Raw genomic sequence first — 18,280 nt, 5'->3', positions numbered from 1 at the left:
CAGATGTAAAATGGCTTTTGGATATCATAAGAACGACATTATAGAGACCTCGTGATCTGATACTACTGTAGCCCCTGACCATCCAAATTGCCCTTGTTTTCTTGAACAGTTCAGACACCCTGTATATTTTTGTAAAAGCTGTGCTATGTAATGTTCTGCGGCACTTCAATAGAGGAGAAGAAATGAGAACCAGTTAATTGAATTGCTAAGTATTATAGACTGTCTGCTTATCCTGGTTGCTGTGGCAATAATCTACTTAATTCTGGCTTTAACGAGGCAAGAGGAGGGTGTTATTGCACTAATGATATTGAAACATGAGATACCTGATGATTTTAGGGTTTATGCTATGAATCAAATTTTTTCAGCCCTTAAGATACATTTACCATAAAACATAACTGGATGAATAATTCAGAAAAGTTTCTTAATACAATCAAACCCAAACTGCAAAGGTCTTGCTGTCTCTCTAAGGAGTAACAGTCGTCAGTACTGCACTGACTTGGTTCCTCTCTAGGTTTCTTCCTAGGTTTTGGCCTTTCAAGGGAGTTTTTCCTAGCCACCGTGCTTCTACTCCTGCATTGCTTGCTGTTTGGGGTTTTAGGCTGGGTTTCTGTACAGCACTTTGAGATATCAGCCGATGTAAGAAGCTATATGAATAAAAAAATAAATTTGAAATTTGACTGACTTCACAGTCTGAGAACTTACCTGAGAGAGCACAATGCTCTATTCCCTTATATCATGCTGTCTGGCAATAGTGAATAACTGTGCTGGAAAGTGACTTCCTGCTCAGGTCCTCCATTCATTCAAACCTCTGTAGTCGCTACCTCGGTACATGTATATGCTGTAGGTCTAGTGAAGAGCAGGGACAAATTAGCAGGGTCATTCTGTTCAGAGGAAGGGCAAAGATTTAGTTAACTGTTTTTCCTGGAACCGATTGGTAGTAATGGCAGAATAATGGCAGCTGGTTTCACAAACGTTTTCAGAGTGAGATGAAATGCACTCGGAGGCCAGTAAGATCGAGCTGTTGATTTAGTCCTTTACCTCAGCTCTTTTCCTTCTCTTTGGATATCAGAAGGAAGACATTATGAAGACCTCTTCTGATCTTTACAAATGTTACGTAACCCTGGGTGGATTAAAGATTACCAGGATTACATTTGTTAGTTGGAGTGTGACATTTAACTTTTAAAACCTTGTTTATACCAAAGTCTTGATCAGCCTGCTCATCATTTTGAGGCTGCAGAAGAAGAAAAAGATATGGGGTAATTATATACTTACAGTAAAAGGGTCCCAGCTGTATTTATGGATCATATGTAAAACATGCATGCTATGCAAATCCCCTAGGGATAAGGGGATTCCTCTATACTCAAATAGACAGTAGTATTTGTATTTATTAAGGATCCCCATTACACTTCATGGGGTCCAAACAAGATTAAGGCTATTACATAAAAATAAATTAAACGGTACATCATACAACACATTATTACACCACTACTCTACCACTACATATCTACAGTACCTATGTTCCTCTTTGTGGAACTTGACCATATGACTGGGCAGTAGTCCAGGTGCGATAGACTTCTTCCCATTTTAGCTATCGTTACATCTAGATTTTTACCATAACAGTTTACGATCCAGGATTACGCCAAGCATTTTAGTCTCCTCAACTTGCTCAATTTCTACATTTTATTTATTACAAGATTTAGTTGAGGTTTAGGGTTTAGTGAATGGTTTTGTCCCAAATACAATGCTTTCAGTTAAAAAATATTTAGGACTAGCTTATTACTTGCCACCCATTTCTTAAACTGACTGCAGCTCTTTGTTAAGCGTTGCAGTGATTTCACTTGCTGTGGTAGCTGATGTCTATGATGTTGACTCATCAGCATACATAGACCCACAGGCTTTACTCAGTGGCAGGTCATTAGTAAAAAATGTAAAAAGTCAGGGACCTAGACAGCTGCCCTGGGGTATGCCCGACTCTACCTGGATTAGGTTGGAGAGGCTTCCATTAAAGAACACCGTCTGTGTTTTTTTTAATACAAGTACCTCTCAATCCACAATATAGCAGAGGATGTAAAGCCATAACACATATGCTTTTTCAGCAGCAGACTATGATCGGTAATGTCAAAAGCTGTTGAGTGCCCTTCCCTATAAGCGTGATGAAAGTCAGTTTTTATTTAGTTTACTGTGAAATAGCGTTGTATCTGGTCAAACAGAATTATTATTTTTAGCTAGAGGAGCTTCACTTTAACCCAGGTCTCCATAACCAGGGTTAACCAGGTCATTATTGTAGAAGATATAATTTGTCTGAATAACTTACCTGTATCTGGCCAAATAACATTTTTATTTTTTTATAAATACATGTCTTCTCTTCTGTCCACAGATCCACCATGCGCTGAGTGTTGAGGACAACCTGCTGCAGCCGTGCAGGAAGCTCCTAGCCTTTGCTGGATGTGTGTGTCTCAGGGTGACATGCCCGGCTCAGCCTAGGTACGGGTACCGTGCCAGCTCCCAGGGGACCTCAGTGTATGCCCGTCTGACCGGGGCCCTGCTGGAGGCCACCACCGCCCTCGGGGCCCGCAGCACTCAGCCCAGTGTAACCGTTGGCTCCACTGGACACGCCATGCTCAAAGGTAAGAAGGTGTGTGTGTGTGTGTTATAGGAGGCTAGTGTATGTATGTATGTGTGTATGTATGTATCTTTGCTACCGTTCAAACGTTTGGGGTCACTTAGAAATGTCCTTGTTTTTTTAAATAAAAGCTCATTTTTTTGTCCATTTCAAATAACATCAAATTTTTCAGAAATACAGTGTTAATGTTGTAAATGACTATTGGAGCTGGAAACGGCTGATTTTGAATGGAATATCTACGTAGGCGTACAGAGGCCCATTATCAGCAACCATCACTCCTGCAGAGTTCCTCTGTCCAGTGTCTGTTCTTTTGCTCATCTTAATCTTTTATTTGTATTTGCCAGTCTGAGATATGGCTTTTTCTTTGCCACTGCCTAGAAGGCCAGCGTCCCGGAGTCGCCTCTTCACTGTTGACGCAGGTACTGTTTAATGAAGCTGCCAGTTGAGGACTTGTGAGGCGTCTGTTTCTCAAACGAGACACTTTAATGTACTTGTCCTCTTGCTCAGTTGTGCACCGGGGCCTCCCACTCTTTCTCTTCTGGTTAGAGCCAGTTTGCGCTGTTCTGTAAAGGGAGTAGTACACAGCATTGTACGAGCTCTTCAGTTTCTTGGCAATTTCTCGCATGGAATAGCCTTCATTTCTCAGAACAAGAATAGACTGATGAGCTTCAGAAGAAAGTGCTTTGATTTTGGCCATTTTGAGCATGTAATCGAACCCACAAATCCTGATGCTCAGCTAGTCTAAAGAAGGCCAGTTTTATTGCTTCTTTAATAATCACAACAGTTTTCAGCTGTGCTAATATAATTGCAAAAGGGTTTTCTAATGATCAATTAGCCTTTTAAAATTATATACTTGGATTAGCTAACACAACGTGCCATTGGAACCCAGGAGTGATGGTTGCTGATAATGGGCCTCTGTACGCCTATGTACAATTGAAGTCGGAAGTTTACATACACTTATGTTGGAGACATTAAAACTCGTTTTTCAACCACTCCACAAATTTCTTGTTAAACTATAGTTTTGGCAAGTCGGTTAGGACATCTACTTTGTGCATGACACAAGGAATTTTTCCAACAATTGTTTACAGACAGATTATTTCATTTATAATTCACTGTATCACAATTCCAGTGGGTCAGAAGTTTACATACACTAAGTTGACTGTGCCTTTAAATAGCTTGGAAAACTCTAGAAAATGTCATGGTTTTAGAAGCTTCTGATAGGCTAATTGACATAATTTGAGTCAATTGTAGGTGTACCTGTGGATGTATTTCAAGGCCTACCTTCATACTCAGTGCCTCTTGTAGATTGCAGACCTCCAAGTCTGGTTCATCCTTGGGAGCAATTTCCAAACGGCTGAAGGTACCACGTTCATCTGTACAAACAATAGTACGCAAGTATAAACACCACGGGACCACGCAGCTGTCATACCGCTCAGGAAGGAGACCCGTTCTGTCTCCTAGAGATGAACGTACTTTGGTGCGAAAAGTGCAAATCAATCCTAGAACAACAGCAAAAGGACCTTGTGAAGATGCTGGAGGAAACGGGTACAAAAGTATCTGTATCCACAGTAAAACGAGTCCTATATTGACATAACCTGAAAGGCCGCTCAGCAAGGAAGAAGCCACTGCTCCAAAACCACCTTAAAAAAGACAGACTATGGTTTGCAACTGCACATGGGGACAAAGATTGTACTTTTTGGAGAAATGTCCTCTGGTCTGATGAAACAAAATTAGAACTGTTTGGCCATAATGACCATTGTTATTTTTGGAGGAAGAAGGGGGAGGCTTGCAACCTGAAAAACACCATCCCAACAGTGAAGCACGGGGGTGGCAGCATCATGTTGTGGGGGTGCTTTGCTGCAGGAGGGACTGGTGAACTTCACAAAATAGATGGCATTATGAGGAGGAAAACTATGTGGATATATTGAAGCAACATCTCAAGACATCAGTCAGGAAGTTAAAGCTTGGTCGCAAATGGGTCTTCCAAATGGACAATGACCCTAAGCATGCTTCCAAAGTTGTGGCAAAATGGCTTAAGGACAACAAAGTCAAGGTATTGGAGTGGCCATCACAAAGCCCTGACCTCAATCCTATAGAACGTTTGTAAGCAGAACTGAAAAAGCGTGTGCAAGCAAGGAGGCCTCCAAACCTGACTCAGTTATACCAGCTCTGTCAGGAGGAATGGGCCAAAATTCACCCAACTTACTGTGGGAAGCTTGTGGAAGGCTACCCAAACAGTTTGACCCAAGTTAAACAATTTAAAGGTAATGCTACCAAATACTAATTGAGTGTATGTAAACTTCTGACCCACTGGAAATGTGATGAAGGAAATAAATCATAAATCATAATTTCACATTCTTAAAATAAAGTGGTGATCCTAACTGACCTAGGACATGGAGTTTTTACTTGGATTAAATGTCATGATTTGTGAAAAACTGAGTTTAAATATATTTGGCTAAGGTGTATGTAAACTTCTGACTTCAACTGTAGATATTCCATTAAAATTCTGCTATTTCCAACTACAATAGTCATTTACAACATTAACAATGTCTACGCTGTATTTCTGATCAATTTGATGTTTTTTTAATGGACAAAAAATGTGCTTTTCTTTCAAAAAGAAGGAAACCAGACAATGTTTTGTTAAATCTGAGAAGGTCCCTCAGAAGGGCCCGGAAGTCCCTCTGTGGTTTATGTCCTCATAATAATGCTACTACAACAACACAAAACCTTTTTCGGATGCGTCTTGTACCACACACAGTTTATTGCAGTTTAACAGAAAGTGTTCTGAACTTCAGATTACCTAGGTAGAACTTGAATTGGCTTGTGTTTCTGTCTGACTTCGCTCTCTGTCCCCGGCTCGTGTTCCAGAAGGGAAGGTCTGTGTGTTCCTGTGGGTTGTTCCTGATATTTGAACTGCAATTTAATAGAAGAGGTTCTCATTAGTTATGTATTCCCCAGTGATCTGCTCTCTTATTTTTCCCACATGCTGGCTAGCTCAGGTCTGGCCGCATTGGGCCATGTGAGAGAGGAGAGGATGGGGAGTGTGGTTTTCGTCCACCCCTCCCTTTACATGTCTGTCTGGCTGTCTAACCTAGGTCAGGCACTCGGCACGTTGGGCCCTGTGGTCGTATATACTTTGTTGTTTTAGACTTTCACAGGCTTCACAAGTATTGGGTATCACTAAAAAGCATACTCGTTAATTGAGCTATTTCTAGCACCTTAACTCTGTAACCTAAGGCCTGGAGTCGGTCCTGCATTCAGAACTGTTCAAGTCTTATGTTCTCTAAAGTTCTTTATTTGTTAGTATGGGTTTTCCAATGTTGTTATTCAGAGATATTAGATATCAATCCTTGTGTTGTTGAGACTGATGGTGCCAACTAATGATGATAACAACCCACGCTAATCTATTCACTCTCCCTAGTTTAGCTAAGTGGCCTGCAGTGAGTCACGCTGAGGTTCAACTCTGCACCTCGTCCAAATCAGAAAAGCTAGCAAATTAAAAACGCAATATGCACTTCAAAGATGGCTGCTTTGCTCCTTTGATTAGCACAAGTGCTTTATTTCCCCTCTCTCCCTGATTGTCTCCTGGTCTAATCTGATGTTGGCTGCCTTCTTTCTGGCTGGCCCACACACTCTCTGTGTCTCTCTGTGTCTCTTTGTGTCTCTCGCGAGAGTCTTTCGTGCTGTCTCTCTGTCTCTCTCACGCTCTACAGTGATGATTTCACCTTGAAGTCTCCCGTGGGCCTGTCTAGCACGATGATGTAACACCCACACACACAAAGAGAGAGCGCTGTAAGCTTATCCCCCTCTGGCTCGGACGAAAATCCTGCTGGACAGAGGCCAGGTGACAGGCCGTCTGATGCGGCTTTGACACATTGAGTCACTAGCCCCCTCGCCATCCCCGCTGTCCAAATATTAATTGCAGTAGCATTCCTTTGTTATAGAGTCCGGGAAGGCGTACGGCATTCGTTCAAAACCGGAACTGAAAGCTGATGGAGCCCTTTTGTAGGACTTGATTGAGATGCCGGTAGCTGTCGTGCGAGGTTGGATTGAGACGGTAAATAAGGAGAAAGAGACCCCCCGATGTTAGGCTATGCTATGGACTGCAGAATGTATTCACCCAGCAGGTTTAGAAACTATAGCAGTTTACTCCAGTACTTCTCTTATTTGTACAGTATGATCCACAGGAAAGGTTTTGAGTCAAAGCCCGCAGAATACATGTAGACTCTACCTGCCTCTGTTTTGATTTGCAGACTCGGTTCTGATAAATAAGAACATTTGGTCCGAAACACATCCGTCGTCTTTGATATACAGATTGATGATGATCTCTATATACGGTAGTCTCCCTCAGGAGTCCAGTTGATGTTTTCATCTGTGAAGAGTCTTTTCATAATAGAACGTCATTCGGGGGTTTGTGTTGTTTGAAGTGGAGGCTGAGTGTGATTGGGACTGTACCACACACAGTGGATGAGTCCATCACCACCTAGCGATCTTGTTCTCATCTCTGGAATATGAAAACATTGTATTAACCCTTTGTTCAAAGGGTGAGGTCAGAGAGGCTTGTTTTGAGATCCACCCGTCTTCTCCTCTTTGTTGCCTTCTTCCAATGGGCTACATACTGTTACTGTCATGTTCTCTTCAGTACATTGTCACTAATGTTAAAATGCTGTACTAGTCTTCCAGCCAAGAACAGTGTTACTGTGTCTATCTACTGTAATAAGTAGAGAACAGATACAGTAAGGTGTAGATTGCTATTGAGCGACTTATTTAGAGATGGGAACAATATCATTTTATGACTGGCATTTGTGAAGGCTTATGACTTTAATAAAATATTTCTAGATCATGCCAAATGATCAGAAGCATTCGAACACTTGATAAAGGTGTTTCAAACTTAGATGTTCAGAGGCACTCCGATGACTGAAAGACTCGGTGACGTCAGTGCTGTATGTGGATGGAGGACATTCAAAACCACCCTCGTCACCCTCGTCGTTATTATTATGAGGATTGAGGGTGACATGCTGGCAGCTGCAAACACAAATAACGGCTTTAGAAAAATGCTGACTGGAATAGCCAGGTCAAGATCAGGTCAAAGTACAGCGAGATCCACCAGTATGCTGGAATGAAAAGTGCTTGTTTGTCTGAAGTGCAGACCCACACGGCGAGAGATTAGAGAAGCTGCGTGTAAGCCCAGGTTGTCAGCTAGCTTTGTTTATGTTGAACTGCTGCGCGGTGACTGCGATAGGCTAGCTATTGCATTGTCAGACAGCTTGTGGACAAAAAGCAGGTGTGGGTTAAACAATGAAGCCTTTCGTCCTCTTTTGAGTAGTCATGTTATGAAAAGCCGTGTTCAGTTTTTTGTTTGTGTACTGAAATGGGTGAAGCTTAAAGTCTTTTGTCCTACAGATCACATTGTCTAAATGTGGTTTAAATGACTAATTAAGGGAAATACTGTTTGGCTTCCTTCCAACAGGCTGTTGATATATGTTGTGTGTTTGAACCATATATTTGGCGACATGGCGGTGGAAGCTTAGGGGAAGTCTCCAGTTTTTAAGGCTGTCAATGGTGTATGACCTTATGCCTTACAGGGATGGCACCACAGGTCCCTGAGTGGTGGGGCAAAAACAAAAAACCTGGGGCCAAGAGTTTTTCCTTATCTGGTAGCCTATCCAGGTAAAACTGTACCTTTTATATGGTATGAAGGTGTTTATCAGTTCTTAAACATTTTAGTATGGGCTATGATGGGACCAGAGTTTTTGTCATCCGGTCACATGGTTTGAAAAAATCTCCTGGAAAAACTCCTGGGTTTGGGGAGGATGAAAACCCTGTCAAACTGCGGCAACCTGTACTTGTTTCACATGAATTCATATGGATTTCTTTTTAAAGCTAGACTAACAGGGAGGGGGTTTCCTCTGCACAGACAGCCAGCAACATGATTGGACAATGGCACTCACCGGGCTGAGCTTGCTTCATGCAGGTTTGCATTGTGTAGGCCTGCCCTATGCAACTGTTGGCCTAATAAAAAAATGATCAGTCTGTCAGCTATTGTGTTTATTGAGTAATTCAAGTTAATCATTTTGTATTGAAATCGTCTAGGTAGCCTAGTCAGCCTAAGTTTGAAAATAAACCAAATTTGATCCCATTCACATTTTCTCTTAACACAAATAAATGGGCTATAAATACTTAATGTTAGCGCTTTGTTTACCCTGGCCAGAGGGACAGAGCGTAGTAATGTGAGTGATGTGTTATCACCAGTGGCGTATTACAAGGCATCATGCAAGGGTTTGAGCAAGCCTCCCACCCCCCCAAAGTAATAAATAAATAGTATATTCATTTATTTTGGGGTTGTGAAAACCGCTAACTGCGGGGGATGTGTGGTTGTCACGTTTGCTAAATAAATAAGCTACCAGAGGAAAGTGGAGAGCGTAATTTCCTTAAATCTGATTTCTCAAGACACACACAGAGCCTGCAGCAGCACTCCGATGTGATGGACAGAGAAATTGTGCGTGAGTTGACCAGTCATGAGGGAATTTGGTTAAAAAAATAATAATGAAAACACTTTGCGCTTCTTTTTAACACGTTAGCGTCAATATTTTTTTATTAAACTAAATCAGAAGAGGTGAGGCGCTGCCCCACCTTAGTGAAAAGTGCTGGGGAAAATGCCAGCTTACCACACGTATTCTGGCAGCACTGAGTATTACCTTGATATTCTGTTAGACTTAAATGTTCCTTTGGACTGGGGAGTGACTAAGCTTTATCCGAATATTTATCTGAAAACCATTTTACAACCACCAGTAAATCAATGGTACACTCCTTTTCTCTGAGATTTCCCTCCACTTTGTAATGAGTCATATTTTGGCTTTCAGACTACATGTTTAGATACTTGACTCCCCCTCTGTAGAGGGACATGTATAGCCTTCATGTGTATGTAAACTGACCTCACAGAGAGGAGCTGGGGGAGGGAGGAGTGTTGGGGCTATCGGTGTCTCTCTGTGGGGTGTTATAGCTGGAGGTGGGGGGGCTGGCTGCAGGCGTTGCTGGCGCATGGCTGTGAGGTTTGTAGTGTGTCAGCTCGGGGAGCAACGAGAGCTGGAGAGCAGCTGGCGCTCCTGAGCTGCTCTGATGTGGACAAGTACACCTCGCCGGTGCTGTGTGAACAACCACGGAGCTAACGTTAACGACAGCGCTGCTCCCGCCGTCCGCAGCTCAGCCATGAAGCACTCCCACAGGATGGACTTCAAGCTGATCAGTAAGTGGGCTTTAAATGAAACTGTCTAGAGACAGACAGGATTCAGTGCTGTTGTCCTATGGAATGGACTATACTGTGAGTGTGTTGACTATACTGTGACTATACTGTGCGTGTGTGGACTATACTATGACTATACTGTGCGTGTGTGGACTATACTATGACTATACTGTGAGTGTGTGGACTATACTATGACTATACTGTGAGTGTGTGGACTATACTATGACTATACTGTGAGTGTGTGGACTATACTATGACTATACTGTGAGTGTGTGGACTATACTGTGAGTGTGTGGACTATACTGTGCGTGTGTGGACTATACTATGACTATACTGTGAGTGTGTGGACTATACTATGACTATACTGTGAGTGTGTTGACTATACTATGACTATACTGTGAGTGTGTTGACTATACTGTGAGTGTGTTGACTATACTGTGAGTGTCTTGACTACTGTGAAGGTGTGGACTATACTGTGAGTGTGTGGACTATACTATGACTATACTGTGAGTGTGTGGGCTATACTATGACTATACTGTGAGTGTGTGGACTATACTATGACTATACTGAGTGTGTGGGCTATACTATGACTATACTGAGTGTGTGGGCTATACTATGACTATACTGTGAGTGTGTGGGCTATACTATGACTATACTGTGAGTGTGTGGACTATACTATGACTATACTGTGAGTGTGTGGACTATACTATGACTATACTGAGTGTGTGGGCTATACTATGACTATACTGTGAGTGTGTGGGCTATACTATGACTATACTGTGAGTGTGTGGACTATACTGTGCGTGTGTGGACTATACTATGACTATACTGTGAGTGTGTGGACTATACTGTGTGTGTGTGGACTATACTATGACTATACTGTGAGTATGTGGACTATACTATGACTATACTGTGAGTGTGTGGACTATACTATGATTATACTGTGAGTGTGTGGACTATACTATGACTATACTGTGAGTGTGTGGACTATACTATGACTATACTGTGAGTGTGTTGACTACTGTGAAGGTGTGGACTATACTGTGAGTGTGTGGACTATACTATGACTATACTGTGAGTGTGTGGGCTATACTATGCCTATACTGTGAGTGTGTGGGCTATACTATGACTATACTGAGTGTGTGGGCTATACTATGACTATGCTGTGAGTGTGTTGACTATACTGTGAGTGTGTGGACTATACTATGACTATACTATGAGTGTGTGGACTATACTGTGACTATACTGTGAGTGTGTGGACTATACTATGACTATACTGTGAGTGTGTTGACTATACTGTGAGTGTGTTGACTATACTGTGAGTGTGTGGACTATACTGTGAGTGTGTGGGCTATACTATGACTATACTGTGAGTGTGTGGACTATACTATGACTACTGAGTGTGTGGGCTATACTATGACTATACTGTGAGTGTGTGGGCTATACTATGACTATACTGTGAGTGTGTGGACTATACTATGACTATACTGTGAGTGTGTTGACTATACTGTGAGTGTGTGGACTATACTATGACTATACTGTGAGTGTGTGGACTATACTATGACTATACTGTGAGTGTGTGGACTATACTATGACTATACTGTGAGTGTGTGGACTATACTATGACTATACTGTGAGTGTGTGGACTATACTATGACTATACTGTGAGTGTGTGGACTATACTATGACTATACTGTGAGTGTGTGGACTATACGATGACTATACTGTGAGTGTGTGGATTATACTATGACTATACTGTGCGTGTGTGGACTATACTATGACTATACTGTGCGTGTGTGGACTATACTATGACTATACTGTGCGTGTGTGGACTATACTATGACTATACTGTGCGTGTGTGGACTATACTATGACTATACTGTGCGTGTGTGGACTATACTATGACTATACTGTGTGTGTGTGGACTATACTATGACTATACTGTGTGTGTGTGGACTATACTATGACTATACTGTGTGTGTGTGGACTATACTATGACTATACTGTGTGTGTGTGGACTATACTATGACTATACTGTGTGTGTGTGGACTATACTGTGACTGTACTGTGAGTGTGTGGACTGTACTGTGACTGTACTGTGAGTGTGTGGACTGCACTGTGACTGTACTGTGAGTGTGTGGACTGTACTGTGACTATACTGTGAGTGTGGGACTATACTGTGACTATACTGTGAGTGTGTGGAGTACACGGTGAGTGTGTGGAGTACACGGTGAGTGTGTGGAGTACACGGTGAGTGTGTGGAGTACACGGTGAGTACACGGTGACTGTGTGGAGTATACGGTGAGTACACGGTGAGTGTGTGGAGTACACGGTGAGTGTGTGGAGTATACGGTGAGTGTGTGGAGTATACGGTGAGTGTGTGGAGTATACGGTGACTATACTGTGAGTGTGTGGAGGCTCTCTTCACTCATCAGTAAGCTATCTGCCTGCACCTTAGCAGCCTTAGCCTTAGCAGTGTGTGTGATTAGATTTCTTCAGTTTCTATAGCTAGCCTAGTCCTGTGGGTTGTCACTTGTCTCCACAGAGTTTCTGTCTCCAGAGCTGTCACAGGCTGGTGCTACTCCTGTCTCTGTCCGTGGCTAGTTTACCAGGACTGGCTGGTCACATTATGTCCTGGTTTGTAATGGCATGTTTTATTTCGAGCTCAAAGGACAGACTTCTGTTCCTCTACAGTCTGTTGCAATGTTGTTTTGAATGATGTGGATTTGTTGACTTGAACCAGTATTTTTGATGTCATGAATTTGTTGTGTGGTTTGGGCTTTAGAGAGACTCTGGTCAGGTACCGTGGTTATAGTCTGTATCCGCTGATGTAAAAAGGGCTTTATAAATGCTGATTGATACAAGGTTTTGGGGTATTGTGTTAGGTCCTTGTCATGAGACTGATATGGGTAAAGTCAGTTTCTCATAATAAAGAAATGTGTGTATAACCGGGCTGGTTTTGGATAAATAAAGTAATGATCTCTGACTTGGTGCAGCTGTTTGATTCATCCCCTACTGTAGTTGTGATTGTCATCACTGCAGCAGTGAGTAACGTCAGACATGTTAAAGGTTCTGTGCTCTGCTCATGTCAGTATAAATAGCCAGGTGATTCAGCATGGCATGGCTCAAGCTACAGTAATTGCAAGCTTCTCTTGATCAGGTTTTGTAATGGTTTTACATTCTGTTATTCTCCTTCGTCACGCCAATAAGCATCCTACCGACTTGCTCCTCAGGAAATACCACAGCGGGGCAAAGGGAAAGAACTCTCTCGACTCAGGTCTTGACTCTCTTTCCTGAGGGTCTGACCTATGGCCTTTAAGCACCCTGAATACAGCTCTGAAGTCTATTGTTGTACAGGCCGTGACACAGGCTGACGCCGAGTGTGATCACAGAGGACGTCTCCTCAGCAGGATGTACATTAGGCTACAGCCTGGACCAGCCACCTAGGCAGCCTGGGTATTCCCTATATAGTGCACTACTTTTTACCAGAGCCCTATTGGACCTGGCCAAACCTAGTGCACTACTATATAGGAATAGGGAGGATGACACCGGGTCTATTCTAAAACAGGATCTTTGCAGACACTCTCCCATGAGCCCTGCTTACCAGGCGTTTATGCAAGGCTTATGCTGTGCTTTGAGTAGGGCATCATGCATAAAGATTAGGGAGCGGGAGACACTTAGCCCCGGACTATTGTACTACATAATCAAATGCAATTTATTTCCACTTCAAAAGGTAGCTCATAAAAAGAGGACGTTAAGCAGATGTTGGAGATGGATGATAACAGACGTTGATTTGTTGGAAATATTTCCAGGACCATATGCCGCACAGGTTTTTTTCCTTTTTAAATGAAATGTTCAAAATTAGTTTTGAGATGTTAACTTGATAAGAAGTCAATGATTTATAGCATTATAAAACCAAAACAAATGCTGCTCTTGTTTAAGGGAGAGGTAGTGTTATTGACTACAAGGATAAAATGGCTAATATGGTCAATGGCCATGTTTGAGCTTCAACTGTAATATGGGGGCCCAATAAAACACCGAGGCCCCTTTATCAAGGTTCTAAAAATAAGAAGAATTAATCAAATTATTGTTTATGTTCTGCTTTTACGGCGTTCTAGAATTTTCTGATTATGTTCTGGCTATAAAGCGGGGTTAGTATCATTTTAAAGGGGCAATCTGCAGTGGCTATGTCCATTTTTACACTTTTAAATTCATGATATGTAGCCATTTATTCTTGAAGAATAAAGGTCCAAATTATAAATGCCTTATAAGCTTTGTTCAACTATCTTACTCCATCAGAATCCAAAACACATGATTATTTTACTCCAGTGTTTTTAAACAAACACTGTACAGCCTCAAAACAGGGTTAAAACTGTCATTTTGATCTCATAGATGGTCAGTCCTTTCATCCATAGCTCAGTCTATGAACTTGAGTAGTTACATTTCTCCATCGCCATCCCTCAGCCGTTTACCCAAACAGTGGCGGGATGGTCCCTTTTTCTTATTGTTTGAACTGTCCCTTTTAAGTCAGACATTTTTTTATTTTTATTTTTTTTTATACCACAAGTCCTAGTGCAGTCTGCGGGATGTTGTGTTTAGATAGACTCCGCTCTAGGCCGCAGCATGATAGATCGCGTCAATCTCACAATGTAAACGGCACACAAATCCACACTCGCACACAATGTTCATTACCGAGAGCAGTTGAGAGACTGCGCCGGATGCACAAATCAACCAATATAAATGGCCGATTTATTTATTTATTTTCTCGCCACCAGTTATTGCGGTAGCCATGGCTACCTGGCACACGTATCAAAAGGTTTCCCAGGACATCCAGCGGTGGTGTGTGGCGGCTGAGGGCTGACGATGTCCAGAGGGGCATCTAATTCCCTGTATTTATGGTATTTCTGCACCGGTCCCCCGGTCCACCATACCAACAGAGCACACAGCCATTTATCTCTGAGCAGAGACAGCAGAGCTGTGGTGTGTGTGTTCTCAGGGTGTGTAAACACACTGGAAACGGGGCTAATGGCTCCTGTACGAAAACCCAAACACGCACTTCTGCCACTCGGGTGGAAATGTGGGAGTCACTGAGAAGTTTGATGTCTGATCTAGGGAGTTTGTTTTCGACGTGTTTTGTATTCTGAAAAGCAGCGGGGTTCAGCTTTCCTACCATGTTTAATATTACCTGGGAATTGACGTTGGAGGATACTTTTTAGTTTACTGTGTACATCTCTCACCTGTCTGTCTCTCTCAGAGCGTCAGCTGTGCAGCAACATGTCGGCGTCCAGCACGGTCCCGTCCAACGTGACGGGCATCAGCAAGGAGCTGGTCGAGCTGCGTCACCTGATCCAGTTCCCCGAGGAGATTGCCAGCATCCTGACGGAGCAGGAGCAGCAGCTGTACCGCCGCGTCTTCCCCCTGGACTACATCTGTTTCTTCACCAGGGACCTGGGCAGCCCCGACTGCAGCAGGCGCCTGCACCCCAGCCTCAAGGCCTCGCTGTCGGCCCCGGCCATGCCCATACAGACCCAGAGGAACACTGTGGAGGACCTGGTCACGCGGTTCAACGAGGTGAGACTGGTGAAGAGAGGATGGACTAATGTGACTGCGTTGAGTGGTTAGTAACAATCCTGGTCCTAAATATCTACAGGATGGGGTTGAATTAAGGTCTTGATGATTCATCTATTAGTTGAGTCAGGTGTGTTAATGCTGGGCTAGAACAAAAGCCTGCACACATTGTTGCTGTCCGGGACCAGGATTGGAGAGCCCTACGGTATAAGGTTATTAAAGATCTCACTTGACGGTAATGTTAATTGTTAGTTATTATTTTTGTGGAATTGACCACCCGGTGGTGTACTGTGTTTGATGGTCTTATTCTGCCAGTTTGTTTCCCACACTTGCGGTGATTAGTGTCAAATTACACTCCTGAACAGAGCCCTTTGAGCTGCCCTCTACGCTGATTGACTTTGAGAATAAACAATTAAGAAAAACATCTCGGAATGAGGTCAGTCCCAAGCACACGGAGGAGAGTGGAAATGATGTCATCTTTAAGTTTCATGCCTTAACATCAGCTGGTTTTTATTAAGTGAGAGGAGAGTGAGAATTGTATTTCCCCAAATGTGCATCCTAACCATTTTTGGGCATGTGGCGGAGCTACAATCAAATGAGTGACTCTTCTCAACAGAGACAGAGAGTCTGACATAACCTCCTCAGCATGGTAGAGATGGACTCACTATGTGTGTGGTTACCTGCTGTGCCCCAGTTCCACGTACTGGATCAGAGAAACTGGACAGGCTGTTTGAGTTGAAATGGCTGTCTGGAGCTGTTCATTCTGACAAACACAAAATGGTTGTGTGGTGAGTTTGTAATAACTCTGTCAACCTTGATTATGTCATCGTTCCATCATGGGGAAACTGAACCTTGACAAAGAAAACAAGATTGTAAGCACGTTGTATGTTTTTGATCACTGGTCAAATGGTGTTATTGGCATTCTCACCAAAAGATTTATTCCTGGAATTATAATTCCATTGTTATTGTGTAGCCTATTTGATTTATACTATATCATATTGGAATCCGAGTGCCGTTCGGTTTTTACTCCAGTGGATTGGGGTTGTCATTCTGATGTAACCCCTATGTGTCGTTATCAAAGGGACGCCACATAACAGGCAGAGACCATTTTAGATCACTGCCGACTGATCTCCCACCTTTTTAATATGGACTCATCCATGGGAGGACGGGAGTCGTGCCGTCTAGAATATCAGCCACTCTGACAGATATGCACCTGCCTCTAATCTACGGCCTACCAGTGCTTTCATGTCCACCGCCGACAATGTTTATAGCGCTGAGGGACATAGCTGTAATGTAACACAGTCTGGATTCAAATAGTCATGTACTGCAGACACTTGGGAGAGGGAGAAGTGGAATGTCATGTTTCTCTCTCTATCACTTTGGTGCCGTCTCTCATTGTCAGTCGTTCTCGGAAACTAAGGGAGGAGGAGGAGGATGATATCTATGTGTCTGTGATGGCGCTGTAACTTTTAGTGTCTGAAGTTTTCTCTCTGGAGGGAATCAAACTGAAGTCCCCCCCTGCCCCCCCACTTTACATCTTACATAACCCAGTAATTGGATCTGTGTTATGTTGTTTTTTTAAGCCTACTGGCTTCTCTCTGGGTGTGTACAGATGTAGGTTCTTCATTTGATTGCTCTTGTGTTGCTGAGAATTTTGCACAGCAGGAATTGCAAAGTTGTTTATGTTTAAGAAGGCTTCTAAAGATTTTAATTTCCACTTTAAAATGTCATACTTGATTTGCCCTAAGGAAAAATGAATCAACCCCTACAAGATATTTCCATTAATTATAGTTCCCAAACAATTCACATTTCCTGTTGCTGCAGGATTATTTTCCTGCTGTAGCAAGCAGGCTCAAATTCAGATCCTACATCTGTAACTGTAGACAGCCGAGCAGAGCAACAAGAGGAATGCTTACAGGGATGACTTTAGAGAGGCAGAGAGTCTGACTGGCCCTGGTTCTGATGACTGGTTCTCCCATAGGAACAGAACAGATCTGACTGACTGCAATATCAGGAACCTGCCTGTGGAACTGTTTATGTAACCCTCATTGTTTTAGAGGGGGGGGGGGGGGGGGGGGGGGGGGGGGTTAGCCGCAACACGACAGTGGGCAAATATTTGCTCCAACTGTTATGTCCAGTCCAGGGTTTCTGCCTGAACTTGGATAAACCCTTATCGCTACTATTTTGGTTGGATGTATGCAACAAACCAGACCTGATGCAATCAAGAGGTTTCATAACTTGTTGTAGAGCCGACTACCAGCATTGTTTCGTGTTAAGTTAGAGATGGTGACCGCTAAACCTGGGTTGAAATAAGGCCTAATTCCGTTTCATTGAGATCAGCATAAATGGTGGTGTTGTCGATGCTGTGTAGAACATTGACCTGCCCAGTGTGAAACACTAGTCCTTTCACTATAAGGGTGTTTCCAAAATGGCACCATATTCCCTATATAGTGCCTCAACTTTTGACCAGAGCCCTATGAAAGCAGTGCACTATATAGGGACTACCGTGTCATTTCAAGCGCAGCCTGGCTGTTTCGGAGCATTGGCAGGTCATGAAGTAGACGATGTTGTAACTGTGAGAGTTGCTGCCTCTAACAGGTGAGCTCGTGGGTGACCTGGTTGATCCTGACTGCGAGTTCAATGGAGGAGAAGAGAGCGGTGTTCTCCTACCTGGTCCACGTGGCCAAGTGTTGCTGGAACATGGGCAACTACAACGCCGTCATGGAGTTCCTGGCTGGACTACGGTATTTGGTCCTCCAGACACATTTCTTACACGCCTCACTTCCAACCGGCTGTAATCCTACAGCACATGTCAATTTTCATTATTCAGATTGCACCTAATTCAG

At 43.1% G+C, this 18,280-nt stretch overlaps 1 protein-coding gene across 3 annotated transcripts in view; it reads left to right on the top strand.

The window, feature by feature from the left end:
* The window catches only part of LOC115157344 (1-phosphatidylinositol 4,5-bisphosphate phosphodiesterase epsilon-1), a 75,419-nt gene that overhangs the window by 37,529 nt on the left and 19,610 nt on the right, over positions 1-18,280 (top strand). For 2 of the 3 annotated variants that reach the window (XM_029705521.1, XM_029705530.1), the window contains exons 4-6: positions 2,378-2,627; positions 15,121-15,437; positions 18,033-18,178. In XM_029705521.1, coding sequence (XP_029561381.1) covers positions 2,378-2,627; positions 15,121-15,437; positions 18,033-18,178 — 713 coding nt within the window. Of the gene's footprint in view, positions 1-2,377; positions 2,628-9,665; positions 9,870-15,120; positions 15,438-18,032; positions 18,179-18,280 lie in introns of those variants that run through there. The other variant, XM_029705538.1, reaches the window with a different exon arrangement.

This window comes from Salmo trutta, chromosome 2 (assembly GCF_901001165.1).
Source record: "Salmo trutta chromosome 2, fSalTru1.1, whole genome shotgun sequence".
NCBI lineage: Eukaryota > Metazoa > Chordata > Actinopteri > Salmoniformes > Salmonidae > Salmo > Salmo trutta.
This window is presented reverse-complemented; position numbering and strand designations above follow the sequence as displayed.